The sequence below is a fragment of the Sphaerodactylus townsendi genome, linkage group LG03 (assembly GCF_021028975.2).
Source record: "Sphaerodactylus townsendi isolate TG3544 linkage group LG03, MPM_Stown_v2.3, whole genome shotgun sequence".
NCBI classification, from domain to species: Eukaryota; Metazoa; Chordata; class Lepidosauria; order Squamata; family Sphaerodactylidae; genus Sphaerodactylus; species Sphaerodactylus townsendi.
In genome coordinates this window covers 134,028,193-134,043,427 of record NC_059427.1, presented here as the reverse complement: position 1 = coordinate 134,043,427, position 15,235 = coordinate 134,028,193, and the positions used below count along the sequence as shown (strand labels likewise).

At 39.9% G+C, this 15,235-nt stretch overlaps 1 protein-coding gene across 6 annotated transcripts in view; it reads right to left on the bottom strand.

Annotated features, from left to right (window-relative positions):
- Positions 1-15,235, bottom strand: part of CEP112 (centrosomal protein 112) — a 282,423-nt gene that overhangs the window by 160,119 nt on the left and 107,069 nt on the right. For all 6 annotated transcript variants that reach the window (XM_048491015.1, XM_048491020.1, XM_048491019.1 and 3 more), the window contains 2 exons: positions 13,227-13,362; positions 7,850-7,957 (listed from right to left, as the gene is read on the bottom strand). In XM_048491015.1, the coding sequence (XP_048346972.1) occupies positions 7,850-7,957; positions 13,227-13,362 (244 nt within the window). The remainder of the gene's footprint in view (positions 1-7,849; positions 7,958-13,226; positions 13,363-15,235) is intronic.

Genomic DNA, 15,235 nt, shown 5'->3' with positions numbered 1-15,235 from the left:
ATCAAAGTGTGGTTGTGCGTGCTGCAGCAGAAGCTAGAGTACTGAGTTGCCACATGTGTGCAGATTCTCTTTCAGAGTTAGATAATTTTATTTAAGCACCACATTTGACAAAACCATTATTACATGACGTATCAAACACTAAACTTTGATAAAAGAGATTAATATTGCTCTGGATGGCAGGCGCAACTTTACAGAAAGGCAGGTCTTGCTAATAGCCAATTTAAATGCTCTCTTATCAAAGTCATTGATGTTTGATACTGCACGGAATAATGCTCTTCATGAAGGTGGTGCTTAAGTAAGATTCTTTAACAGTGAAAAAGAATCTGAAGAGGGGGACAGGACTTGGCAGGCACAAGGTCCCTGTGGAGAATTTCAACACAAATGTGGTCCAGGAAGATGTGGCGGATTAATTCACATATTTCCTGAGATCTTTTCTTGAGACAAAGTACAATGAAGGCCACATGGTGGTCTCAGCAAGCAAATTGTGGAAACTATCCAAAGAATTTTGCCAGAAAGATTTCGGTTCCCTAGATGTGTCCCAAATGTTGTGTTATTTGTAGAATACTGACACGCTTTTGGTCAATGGCTCTAAAATACTGACTTAAGTTCATTTTCAACCTGGGTACAGGGCTGATAACGAAACTAAGACAGCATACATCAGTCATTTGTTCAAAGCAATGGAATGTAAAGCTGCCTAGATCAGACTATCCTCTTCATTTCTTCTGCATGTGGGATATGAAACTGCCCTAAAATCAAACTGTCGGAGACTGAGGGATACTGCCTATTCGGAACTTTGGCACCATGCACATATTTTTTGTTCCCCCTTTTCAATTGAAATCAAATTTTCAGGTTCCTTCCAGATTGCCAAGTATTTAAAAAACCTTAAGCCCCCCCTAGTACCGAATCTTCTTTGCTAAAGCCAGATCCACTGTACTACCCTCTAAAATGCTCCGTAGCAGATTTACAGCATCCCTTATACCTCTAGACCAGGGGTCTGCAACCTGTGGCTCTCCAGATGTTCATGGACTACAATTTTAATGTATTTGATGACAAGCAATTGGCCATGCTGGCAGGGGCTGATGGGAATTGTAGTCCATGAACATTTGGAGAGCCACAGGTTGCAGACCCATGCTCTAGACAATGTCCCTGCTGCAAAAAGGATGTTGATACAGTAAGGAATATTCTTCTATTCTGCAATTCCTTCAGGTCAATTCAACAACAGATTATTTATTTCCCTTGCTGAAATATGCTCCCAGTCAGTCATGTTGACTTTATATGAAGTTTTTATTAGAGGACAAGAACCCAATGATATTGCTAAAGGTTGCTGAGAACCCATGAAGAAATTAACGACAATATATCAGAGGGCTGCCATTTTTTTCCTGCTGTGTATGCGTATATAGTAACTATGCAAAGAAGTTTCCCAGAAAGAGTTCAGGAGAAAAACAAATGGAAGTTGCCATGAAAGGAGCAGGGTGGCTGAGCAAGACAGCTTCATAGACACAACAGAATACAGCCTCAAGATCATATTACTGAGCATGAGCTAAAATGATAGTGGCCATTCAAGTAGAGGGTCACAAAAGAAACAAATGTTTGGTTTTCTTGAGAGGGGAAAAGAAGCAGGGAAAGTTTGGGTAAAGTCAGAAACAAGGTTACTGATTGAAATGTTGGGGGGAGGGGGTTTAAGGCATGGCAAGGAGAGTAGAAAAGGCGTCCTTTTGTTAAACAAAAATTAAGGCAAGACAAAGAGCACCTTGACTACTTTGACTGGATCCAGATACTTAGAATAACAGCTGTTTAACAGTCGTGATGTGGTGCTTGCACAGGGGACTAACTTTACCTTTAGCCAATATTTCTTAACTGGATTATCTCTGGATTCCTCCTTTGTGCCAAATTTGAGCCTTTCTGCTACCAAGCTAGTTAACCATAGTACTAAAGGGCTATAATTCAATTACGTAAAGTGCCGGATGTTCAAGCTGGATTCAGAAAAGGAAGAGGTGATGGCGATCCCATTGCTAATTTACATTGTATTACTCAAGCATACAAGAGAATTTCAAAAGAAGATTACCTTGTGTTTCATAAATTACAGCAAAGATTGTGTCTGTGATTCATGAAAAGCCATGGTTGGTTTAAAAAGAAATGGGTGCACCACAACAGCTCATTGTTTTGATGTGGAACCTGTGCTCTAGACAAGAGGTCATTGTTCAGACAGAATAAGGAGAAATAGAATGGCTTTCAATTGGCAAATGTGTCAGACCAGGATGTATTCTAGCTCCCTGTCAGTTCAATTAAATGCAGAACATATAAGGAAAGTTGGATTAGATTTAGATGATGGGGTGAAAACTGGTAGGTGAACATGAACAATTTGACGTATGCAAATGAGACCACATTACTGGCAGGCAATAGTGAAGACTTGAAACAACTACTGATGAAGGTTAAAGAAGGAAGTGCCAAAGCAAAATTGCAGCCAAATATCAAGACGACAAAAGTAAGGACTACTAGGGAATTATACAACTTTAAGGTTGAGGATGAAGAAACTGAAACTGTTCAAGATTTTCTATTCCTTTGCTCAATCTTCAACAAAAAGAGAGATTGCAACCCAGAAATTAGAACAGATTTTTTTTCCTTCAGGGCAAAAGCAAAGACATGCTTGCAGCACCCACGGGTCAATGTCTCCCATTTCAAGAACACAAACCTAACAGAACCAAAGGAGAACCCAGGAATTCCAACAGAACCACAACCCAATGTTACATGCCCAACAAAACCAATATCAAATTAAAGAATCCCATCAGATCCGATCCAAACCTGGGGGGGGGGATTTTTGCAAGCCAAACAGAACCAATGCCAACAGAATTCAGTAGAATGCAGGACCAATTTGGCAGTGCAAGCCCAACAGAACCAATGTCAGACCAGAGAAACCCAGCATGTTTTTAAACCACCAAGGGCAAACCACAGAAGTCCACCACCACAACGTTGTGGGGCATACAATTCCATGGCAAGATTCTGCATTTGTGATTAAGCAACTGGGGCTAGTTAGAGCTGCCAAGACTTTAAACAAAGTTGTTATGCAAAAACAGAAAAACACACAATTCCTTTTAAGGCAAAGATCTGAAATTATTTTATTTACAGAGGAAACCAGTAGGACTTATAGCCCAGCAAGTATGCACAGCATAAGGCTATTCAACAGTACCATATCAATAGGACAGATGGATGCCCTAAGGTTCTCTCAAAGTTACTTACTGCACTTTATTCAAAGCACTGCTTGTGAAGATAAGAGAGCAAGCAGCCATGAATACTGGGTCTCTCAGTACCTTTTAGTTATAGCTACAGCTTAGAGTAGAACCAAATCTCAGAGTAGCCCATGGCTCCCCTTGGCATAAGGTCAAGAACAGCCTCCATGATTTCTGAAATGCTGTTCAGGCAAGCCTGGTCCTCAGGTCCCCAGCTCCTACTGTAATTTGTTTCAGCCAACACCATCCACAAGTATTTTATATGTACATTAAGACTCCTCCATCAACACACACTCATGCCATAACAGAGTGGTGTGCTAAGGGTCCTTGTAGCGTGACCTAGACAGTGAAATCATTTCAAAGGCAGGAAAAGCTGCTGCTTTCTCTGTGGTGTCCAATACCTTTGAAGTATCTAAGGCAGCTGCTCCTGGCAGATAGGAACCCTGTGTTTCTCTAATAAAAAAATAAACACACACACTTTGTTCTACTTGCAGCTGGTGGATTTGAAATTCCAAATAAAATCTTTAAAAAAATAACAACAGAGCTTTTCTATAAAAAGGATTCTTAGTGGACACTTCAAAAGAAAATAACAAATCTGCAGGAGCTGAATGCAAGTGTGAGATGTGCAGCTGGTACCAACTAGGGCTTTGTTTCTAGTCTATTAATAGATATGTGCTGTAATGAAAAATGCATAGATATTTTAAACTAACTCCTAAATGTGCACAAGAAATAAAAGTATTATATATTGTGGTTCAACGCAAACCAAACATTTCTGATTCTGGTTAAAACAATCAGGAGCAGTTTCTGGTATGAGATGCACCCTGCTACTATCATTTGATTTGGCGATCCTTAGTCCTGTTGCTGGCTTTCACACCAGTTAAACCTAGTTGAAGACAAATTTTCAAATGATTACAAAAAATCATGAAGCACAGATGTATCAGTAACTATTAACAGGCTGTAGTAACAGGCTGCAGCGTTTGGGACTCTTCAGTTTGGAGAGGAGATGTCTGAGGGGGGATATGATTGAAGTCTATAACATTATCCATGGGGTAGAAAATGTTGAGAGAGAGAAATTTTTCTGTCTTTCTCATAATACTAAAACCAGGGGGCATACATTGAAAATGCTGGGGGGAAGAATTAAGATTAATAAAAGGAAATATTTTTTCACACAACGTGTGACTGGAATATGCTGCCACAGGAGGTGGTGATGGCCACTAACCTGGATAGCTTTAAAAGGGGCTTGGACAGATTTATGGAGGAGAAGTCGATCTATGGCTACCAATCTTGATCCTCCTTGATCTGAGGTTGCAAACGCCTTAGCAGTCCAGGTGCTCAGGAGCAGCAGCAGCAGCAGGCCATTGCTTTCACATCCTGCATGTGAGCTCCCAAAGGCATCTGGTGGGCCACTGTGAGCAGCAGAGTGCTGGACTAGATGGGCTGTGGTCTGATCCAGCAGGCTCTTTCTTATGTTCTTATGTATGGACACAGCTGCAAAGCAAGGGCTGGCTGGCATGGAAAAACCACAGAGTTTTTGCCAACCCTAAAGCAACCCATGATGCCAATTCCAGTTTGAACTGGAATTGGTGTCGGCATGCCAGTATGACATGAGTGTGAACCTTCATTTCCTTCCCCACCTACTTCCCCCAGCGCCTCATGGAGAACTATATATTAGACTATGGACCTTTCTGAAGGCAATGAGAAACATACTTGTGTGTATTGCAACTACCTTAGATTTCATCCCCCACAGGTCACTGATAAAAATGTCTAACATAAGGACGGACCTATGATCCCCTGAGAGGCTGGTTCCCCAAATTTTTTCTACCATAATATGATTGGGAGTCATCCAGAGCCGTGGTGCTGGCAGAGGCTGATGGGAATTTAAGTCCATGAACATCTGGAGTGCCATAGGTTCACCACCACTGATCTAGAGAGATAGCTTTAGATTCCTTTCACCTTATCTCTTCTGAAAGTACATAAAGAGAGCTGACAGAAGGAGGCCAAGAGTGAGCCCTGGGAAGGATGGGGAGTGTTCTTCCAATAGCAAGGTGGAATCTGGAGAAGAGTCCTTGTTGGATATTGCTGTCTTAGGGAAGAAGGGCAAGAAGGGCAGTCAGCAGACTGACACTACCTGGAAAGAATCTTAGAATCAAGGAGTGCAGTCATCTCCTCGTCCAGGGAAGCACTAATGGTTGCAAGGATTTCTAGAGCGAGCTGAGAGGGACTAGGTACACTAACATTACTGGACTGATGAGCCAAGGCTTCCTTGAGCTCCTGCGTGTCAGGGATTGAGATGGCTCCCTCTGCAGAGTCCTTTGCCACTGCAGCAACTTCAGTGGGGGCAGTGGCTTTTTTGGCAGGAACACCAACTTTCGTGGCTGCAGATATAAGATCTCAGGGTTTTGAATATTTTAAGACTGAATTTAAAGTACAACTATGTATGAATGACAATCATGTTATTGCCAAAATGTATACGTTTCTGTTGAGACTTAAGACAGGAATAATGAGTGAAAGACTGTATGATAAAATAGGCCATCAACTTCAGGAATAATACATAAATGGAACAGTGGTTTAACACATGGGTAAAGGATCTCAAATGCACATTAAGTTCCAATCTTAAAGGCAATATTTTTTTTAAATGATGCATCACCAGAGGGATTAGTAAAAACGTATAAAAACATTCCAAATGTGTGTTGGAAATGTGAACATGAAGGGTCCTTCTATCATTTCTGGTGGACTTGTAAAAAAAGCTAAAGCATTCTGGATACAAATGCATGAACCTATCAGCAGAGGACCATGTTGCCACCCTGTATTCCAACAGCAGAAGCTTGCTGAAGAAGGCGGCAGAGAAATAAGATCTAGTTGAATGCGCACACAACTAGTACACAAGGAACCTTAGCCTTTTAACAGCAAAAGGTAATGGCTGAAACAATTCATCGGGACAGGGGTTGAGGTGACGCTCTCCTACCTTTATTAGGGCCAGTGTAGCAAACAAAAAGGGATATGTTTTTTTCTAAATCCCAGCAATATCTTTAAGTAAAATAATGACGCTCTTCTTAAGACAAGTGTATGAAGAATTATTTCATTTTCAGACATTGTAGAGGGGAAGAACACCAGTAGTAGCACTTCTTCTGAGAGGTGAAATTTTGACACAACTTTGGCCGGAAATGTGCACTAGGTAGCAACACTATTCTTTCCTCAAAGATCTTCAGAAAAGGGGGGGGGCAATCCACAGTGCAGTCAATCTGCTAACCCACCTAACAAAAGTAATGGCTACTTTAAAAGTTCATGGACAAGAGGGACAGTGGACAAGGGACCAAGGGCTCAAAGGGTTTAAACATCAAGTCCAACTGGGCCACTGAAAGTGACCATTGGGGAACTGGGGCGGGGGGAAGTGTCAGGTGGGAAAGTATTAACGAGGTCTTTAAGAAAATGTTTGGGAAGCTTGTGAAAGAACACTGAATTCCCCTTAATTTCAGAATGGTGACATATGGCTGCAAGATGTACTTTACTTGAGGAATAAGCTAAACCCTTATGGCTCACAAGGTCTGTACTGTCCACCAACTAGCTCCATTAGAATGGAAAACCATATCTGGCACAGTCAGAACGAGGCTGGATGCAATTCGTCCTTCTTGTCCTGTTCTTCCTAAACACTCTTGTAAGTAATTGGAATGGGGGGAACATATAGAATGCATAGAATTTTGGTTGTGGCATTGTAAAGGCTTCTGGTCATACAGAACCTATGGTACAGAATGCAAAATATGAAAGGAAGAAAAGATACACACCTCAGCTCATCAAGGACAGATTGGATGTGAAAGCAGAACCAAGGATCACTGTCTAGCACCAAATGTATCATTCCTCATTTTGTTATGCCTATACTGTTTATCAGGAATTTTCTGAACTTACCTGGGACTAACCTGATGAACCAGGAGTTAATACACCCCAAGCAATGAACAAATGAAACAACAGACATAGATGGCAATAGCACAAGAATTGTTTGTAAATATTATGTCAAATATGAAGGAAGGTGCCAAGATCTGCAAATGATACTGTAACAGAAGTTCCTAAGAAAATTCAGTTTCATTTTTTCTGAAATAACTACAAAAGTCAAATCAGACACGTGTAAATAGCTGCAAACAGAGCCCTACGAGGTACTATTCTATGCTAGCCAGCCCTGTATCTTTCATACTTCCATCCTCTCACCTTCTGACCAGCTCTTGCTACTGAAAGTGAGCAGATTTGCCAAGAACCTGGGATTTAGAAGAAAGAAGGCAACTTATCATTGGATTGATCAAACTAGATCTGGTACTGCTGAGGTATAGCATCATACCCCATAAATAAGCAGATAAAACACATTGTTGATTTTCTACTTGTAGAAAGAAGTGAGGCTACGTACTACCCAAGCAGCTGGAAATGACTGCAAGTAAATAAAAAGCTTCAGGGCAAGGGCAAAGGTTAGAAGGGGAAAAAATCCCTTCGTGCATTGAAGGTAGCATCGGAAACCAAAGTCAACAGATTCTAAAGTTACCAGTAGAAAGGGGAAATAAACTAAGCAAGTTGGACTAACCTGGGTTGCAAATGTAAATGCCAGGAAAGTTTAATATTGAAAAAAAAAACCAGCTGACCTGTTGTTCATATCTTTGCTTGAGTTCTTCCAACTGCCAGGAGAATTCTTTGGACTGCTTTTCACGAAGCGATTTTGATCTGCTTAGATCTGCTTCCACCTTTCCCATCTAGATAGTAAAAGAGACTATTTCACACATTACAACAGTCACCTCAAAGTATTCAGGTGCTTGTCATCAAAATACATAAAAAAATTCTCTTACAGTGGCAATAATAACATTCTTAAATGTGAGGTTCTAAAGTCGTCATACCCGGTAATGTGATAAAAAGTGAAATATCAGCAAAGTCCAGCTAGTGAAACAATTTTAGCACCCATTTATTTCAATAAAAGGTTTAGACAAGTTCTTAACCCGAAGGCTGAAATTAATACAAATTCTGAAATTTCCTTGGATCATAGCTCATCTGTATCTGTCTTCCTCTTATGCTTACATACAACTTCTTAATGTTGTCCAGAGTTGGTCACCATATCACTAACAACATAGCTTAATTTTTAAAGAAAAAAGTATTGTTTAATTCTAAATACATTTATTAGTACTAATTATATGAAAACTATTTTTTCTGATGGCAGTTATCATATTCATTGTATTTGCTATTAAGAAAAAATGTCCGTCAAGCCAAACTGGTTTCCAACATTTTTCCTCTTTCTTTCCAAAAAATGGTTTGATTTAGTTGCCATCATGAGAAAAGTCTGAGCTGGATAAAGTAAATTAGTGGTGCAAAAAAGATGGAATAAATGAAAGACCTTTTATTACCACAGGGGTATGGATCAGAAGATGGTACAGTCAATTTTCAGCCCAATCATTCTTTAATACAACCACATAATAGAAAGAATTCATTTCAAAATTAGATAAACTACCAGCAAAATAGTTATATCTGAGTCATGCACACTTTCACAGACGTTTTAATATAAAGTACAAATGCCTCTGTGATAAATTCTTTTTATAACTAAATTCTCTCCTTGACCTGAACTGTGATCTGCTCACTAAAGGCCATGTGGGTCCTCTTCCTAAATGCTTCAGAAAATGGAAAGATCGGAAGAGAAATTGGTTGTAATCTTACTCTATGTACCTCAATGTCTCCTAGGGTCTTTCCACATGGGAGTCCCCACATGGTTTTAACAAGCAAGATCACTAGACAAAAGCTGACCTACTTCAAACATGCGATGAGGGCAAATTAACTGGAAAAAGAGATGCTACTTGGAATGGTTAGTGGTAAATGGAAACAGAGTAGGCCAAGGACTCGTTGGTTGGAAACCATTAAGAGGGACATGGGCATGAACATCAACCAATTGAAAGACGTTGTGGCAAACAGGGAAGCATGGAGGGGGCTGGTTTACAGAGTATCCAAGAGTCAGACATGACTAAACGGATAAAGAAGAAGAAGGTTTCTTTAAAAATTATGACAAAGCAATAGCATTTATTTACAGGTGCAGTGAGGTTATTTTATTCTCACCAGCAAACACCAATAAGCATTAGAACTAAATAAATGGGGCTCATTTATTTAATCTCTCATGTTGCTATGTTAGTCCTTTTGCTAATTTGGATGGTTTTAAACTTCTTTAATTAGGCCACTCAATTAAGAGTCTCTGCCAGTCCATATGTGTCAAGAGAAACTCCATCTTTGAAAGCTAAAAGCCTGGAAAATTCTTTGTCCCTTCTCATGAGTTATTAGACTTCAAATTTTGTTAAGAGAGTGCTTATCTGTTCAAGGTTACTGTGTGCCGTGTTAGAAGGAGGGTGTTATCCCTGCTAACTGAGTTTCAGTTGGAGCCAGGTACCCTGGAAAGTTTAGTTTTTTATGGGTGTGGGGAGACTCTCTGTTAATGAGGTCCAGAAAGTTATGGTTAAAAATGTAACCTTATTGGCCAGTCAATGTCATCTGTTGCAGTCAGCCTACTACAGCATAAACTAAATGTTCCTTTAGCATCTTCATAATATTTTCCAAGACTGGGGCCAATTACGCATCCACTTCTTATTCTGCTCTTTGGCAGCAGTAAATTCACTTCCCTTCCATGCAGGGCAAGTGGAGACAAATGGAGGTCTTATGGTTGCAGTTCACAGATATTTAGCACATTTTTTACGCTATTAATACATTGATACATAATGTATTACAATATCAAATCAAATCAAATCCATCGGAAGCCACTCAACCGGAGAGCACAACAAAAATGGAGGTTGGAGGGGACAAGGAAAAGGCCAGCAGGAAAAGTGGGAGGAGAGTAGAATGACACAAATGTAGGACACTGTTATGGGAGGCGGAAGGAGGAGAGGAGAGCAGAGAAAGAAACCCCCCCAAAAGGATACATTGGGCATACATTTATTTCACTTTCCCTGCAAAGTGGGGGAAAAGTCAGGTTTTCCCCACACCTGGAAAATGCAGGGCTTCCCTTAAAAAAGCTTCAGAGCAGTTGTATAAAGGAAAACCTAACCAGAATCACGTCTTGAAGCAGTTGTGTAGTTAAAAATCTGATCTGAAGCAAAAGGTCACGTCTTGAAACATTGGTGTGTAATGAGCCTGAGTATTATTTTTATGCCAGTTGGCTTACTCCTGTTCTCCTTTTAACATTCTGGCAAAATGTATTCAGTTAACACATGCTGCCTTTCAGGCTCAAAGAGGGGAAAAAGGCAAAATTTAAAAGCCATAAATACAACTGCAAACTGCAAATACCATCCAGAATTTATAAACCACCTTTAATCTGAACTAGAAGACATGCACCTATGGTACCTCTTGAGACAAGAAGTTCCACCATGTGAAGTTATCAACTGAGACGGCCCCAATTGGGAAGTAAAGGTTGGCACAAATGTTGAAAATAAATTCATAATAAACAAATTCCTATAGGAACATCTCACTATCAATCCCACAGCTCATGCAGTTTGTTGAATGGAGGTGGTCCTTCAGGTATTTTGGACCCAAGCAATTACACTTTGAAGATCTGAGCTAGCACCTTGAACTGGGGCTAGACATAATCTGGAATCCAGTGCAGTTGGAGAAACATATACAATAGCGGCTATATCTCCTTTCTCATAGAATAGCAAAGCTGATAATCTCTACATGTTCTCAAAATCAGTGCTAATTGGCTGATAACATTCAGTGCTTATTTTCTATCGCACAGTTCATCAGTATATACTTGGTCTGTAACTAGGAAATGAATGCATGGATGAGGCCTTTTCAAGTGGAAGAGGAAGTCAACAAAATATCCAAGCAAAAGTAGAGTCCCTTGGTTTGACAGATTATACGCTGTTCAAAAACATTTCTTGGTAGTTTAGGATGAGTTTAGCAACTCCATGAAAAAGTTTTGATGATGCAGTCCATTACACATATTATTTTTCAACATTAGTTGTGCTCATACCAACCAAGTAATTTCTAATTACTAGAAATCTAATGTGCAAATAAGTCTCAATGTGTAATGAACTCTGGGATTAAAGCAATTTGATTCAAATATTCGAAAGTCCATATATCATGCAAGATAGTGAGTCTTTTTTAAAATTAAGCTGTGGATAAATTTCGGCATGGACAATACCTCTGCAAAATTTCAGCCAAAACCTATAACCAGAATACAACTGCCATTTGTGACTGAACATGGATGGCTTCATTTTCACTGAGGAAGATTTCAAGGCATGAGAATGTGTGTTGAGGAGTAATTGCATCATACTAGTACATTATAAAGTTTTATTTATTAAACCACCATGTGTCTGGGGGCTGTCAAAGAGATAAGGCAAGAGAGCAGCGTACTATTATTTAAATCAAAATAGCTTGGAAAATAGTTTAAGAACCTCCAGTGCAAGACTGGACCAGCCTCTCTGAATTTCTGACTGTACTAGGTAGCACCTTTCTAGGCTTGTTGTGATGCCAAAAATAAGAAGGCTAAAGGATCATAGGATATCATTATCCATGACAAAAATGTTAGAAGCAATATTTTGCATTTTATTTCGTTGACTACAACCTTTTGTTCTATTTCTCTGTGAAATAATAAATTTAGCAACTTGGATGAACAACATGTATATTCTGATGTAGAGGGAATCTTAGGCTTGTCTCACTCCATGTTAATGCCCTTGATCTATAGCAAAGAAAATATTTTGACAGCTACTGTTTCTAATGATTCTGTGAATTTAGGCAGATCATGAGAAGGAGAGTAGGATGAGATGAGTCAGTGTTTGGCTCTCACAGTGCTTTCTTACATGCTCAGAGTAACGTCAATCAGAACTTCAGGGTCAGGAAGGAATTTTCCTCCAGGCCAGACTGGCAAGGGATCCAGGAAACTGTTTGCCCTCCTCTAATCATACAGCAGGGATTACTGGGAGGGGGGCAGGTAGTTGCGAATTTCCTACATCGTGCAAAGGGTTGTACTAGATGACCCTTGGGATTTATTTCAGCTCTGTGTTTCCATGTTTCTATTGCCCAGCCAATATATTGTGGCAGCTATCAACTTGTAGTGTATTTTAGGGTTTATTTAGTTTCAGCAGTAGACTTAAACTACCACCCCAACCCCAATCTAATCTGGTTTATCAAATTACACCCTGAGTTCTGATCCACAGAGAGGGGTAAAATGTTCTGAAAAACCCAAGAGAAATCTCATGCCCTGTTCACCACAGCTTGCACAATTATGGAAGTTCATTTAAGAAGTAGTGTCCTCATAACGAGGTTCTTATATTGAACCTATGATTCATATACCTCTATGCAATCCCTACCACCCTGGAAGCCTACCCCTACCCCTGCCCTACCTCATAAGTAATTGTTTCAACTGCAGCTGAGTAGATGAACGACACCAAATAATTATTTTTCAAAATTATTTAAGCAAACATATCTAGGTTCATTTACCATCCTTGGCATAACTTTCCTGTTCTTTTAAATTGCCCCAGAGAGCTACAGTTTTTGGGAGATAGGAATGGCCTATTTAAAAGAAATGTGACTTCTTGCATAACCCACAAGACTCATGTCACATGCAAGTGAATTTCATTTTCAAATGATGGAACATTTGTCTGTATCTCATACTATAGAGAACATAAGATAAACTAGATAAAACCAAAGGAAATTCTCCATTAAAAGGAAAGAAATAGAGATGTGTGAAAATGGAAGATTGGGGCCTTATTCAAAACAATGAACAATTATTTTATTCTTAAACTTTTGAGAAAGCCTCCATCAGTAACACCACCATGAATAGTTTCACAGTAATAACAATCTTGGCTTTCCTTACAAAAATGAATTAACAGCCTAACATCCTTTACCCCCAGCTTGCTGGCAATCCCCAAAGCCACTAGATTGTAAAAGAGTTTGATGTACCACTATCAAGAGAAGCATGTCTCTGGCATTATAAGATGAGAATACGCTATCCCACTGAGACAGAGAACTGCAGAAAGGCTGGCATTGTGACCTCCTCACCTGCTCTTTCATTTCAGCATAGACTTTTTCTGAGTTCAGCTCCACCTGCCGCTTAAACTCCTCCAGGGCAGCGTCAGCCTGCTGAGCCTGCAGCCTCTGTACCTCCATCACCCGAGTCAACTGTTCCTCCTTCTCTCTAGAAAGTCAGAGAAATGTTTCATAGTTCAAGTATCAAATAAAAGAACATGTGTGCTCGTGTAAAAGAAAGGCCTTTAACCCTCTCCATTTAAAGTACTATTCAGGTTTCAAATTCCTGTCCACAGTTATGGCAAACATCCCTTAGTAATACTTTGAAGAGCAGAGTAACAAAATTTGATGGGAAAAAAAATAGAGATTATTTTTCACTTGGTCTCACTGAATTGAGAAATATTTAAACATAGAACAGGGATCTCATGAAAGTTACCCTTTCTTCAAAGTTCTCAGCCGAAGTGAGGGATAGCTTTATTGTGCGATGCAGAACAATTTTCTTTAATCTTTTCTTTAATAACGTTGAAACACAGTTAAAAGCTATTTTAACAATGCTTGGCAGTATCTGCCAATATTGTAACATTTAATGCGGCAAGAGAAACTTATTCCCTCCACCAGACCCTCTTTGATAGAAAGAGGATTCTTTACTGCCCAATATATGTCAGACTAAATACCAAAATCATCACACACATGTGCATGCACATACAGGGAGTTTTTCAAGACATTTTAGCAAAATTCATTAATGCATCAGTTATGACATCAGTTCAACAACATTTGAATGTGTGACATTACTTGTATTTTCAAAGTTTATCATCCTGAATTACGATTCTTACAGCACAATCCAGAGTGTCAGGTGGGCAGGGAAGGCGCCACTTTGGTGCCGCTCTGCCCATTCCAAGGGGCATTCCCTGTGGTGAGGGAACCCCAAAAAAGTTTTTTTTTAAGACTCACCCCACACTCTCCCATAGGAGCAAATAGACATACGCCACAAAAATCGTGGAACGTCTATGTAAGTGATTCTGCCGGGGCACAGGAGACAATCAGGCTCTGGAGACTGCTTAAGGACAGCCCTACTCCCTGGAATGCCCCCACCATACCAGCACAGCTGGCAGTGGTGTGGGAGCATTAACGTGAGGATGGGTGCTGCAGCCAGCCGTTGCAGGGCACTGCAGCAGCCAGGCACTAGCTGATTTTCCTGTTCACCAGGGTAAGTGCCCTGGGGAGGGCATTTCTGCCAGCGTAAGGCCATGTCACCTCCAAAGGGGGATCCACCCCTCATCTCTGGATTGGGCTGCCCATGTCTAATGCTGAACTAATGATTTTAAAAGACTAAAATGCAGGTATATGAAACATTACAAACTCATGTGAACACAATATAACCTTTTCAAAGTCATGCATAGGTTCCTACTTCCGGCGTCAAGAAAACACTTGAGTCAATCTTTTTCAAGAATTTTTGGGCAGAATATGCAACTGTGCTCAGGAAATGCAGTTGTACTTGATGCACTTGTCCTAGTGCTTTCTTCATTTGATGATATTCAGGGGTTTCTCTTTAATCTTCTACACCATGGATGACATCCTTAATGGCAACTCAGTATTTTTATTTTAATTATTTAAATAGATACCATACAAGCACAATTTTTTTAAAAAATTTTGTCCCTTGTATTTAAATGAACTATAGGAAGAATTTTGCTCTCAGAAGCTTTCTGAATGATCAACATGATAGATTGTCAAGAACAATACTGCACTAACAAGAATCAGATTTGGAAACTGTTCCTACTGTGAACAAATGCTTTATCCATTCATGCAATTTGTAAGCAGATGTGAATTCCTGAGTAAGAATAGACTGTGTGCAGAACTACTTTAGATGATGAAACAACCTCTTGAACTGGATGAAAGGGACTCCAAACATGGCAGGCTGAGGTGAGGGACACCACAAAGTTTTAAGTAACTCACTTCTAAGAGAATCTGAATTATGGGCTCAAGGGAGCCCTCCATAAGGATTGCACACACCCAGTTTAAGTTTCAGTTCAGGAATCTGGGAC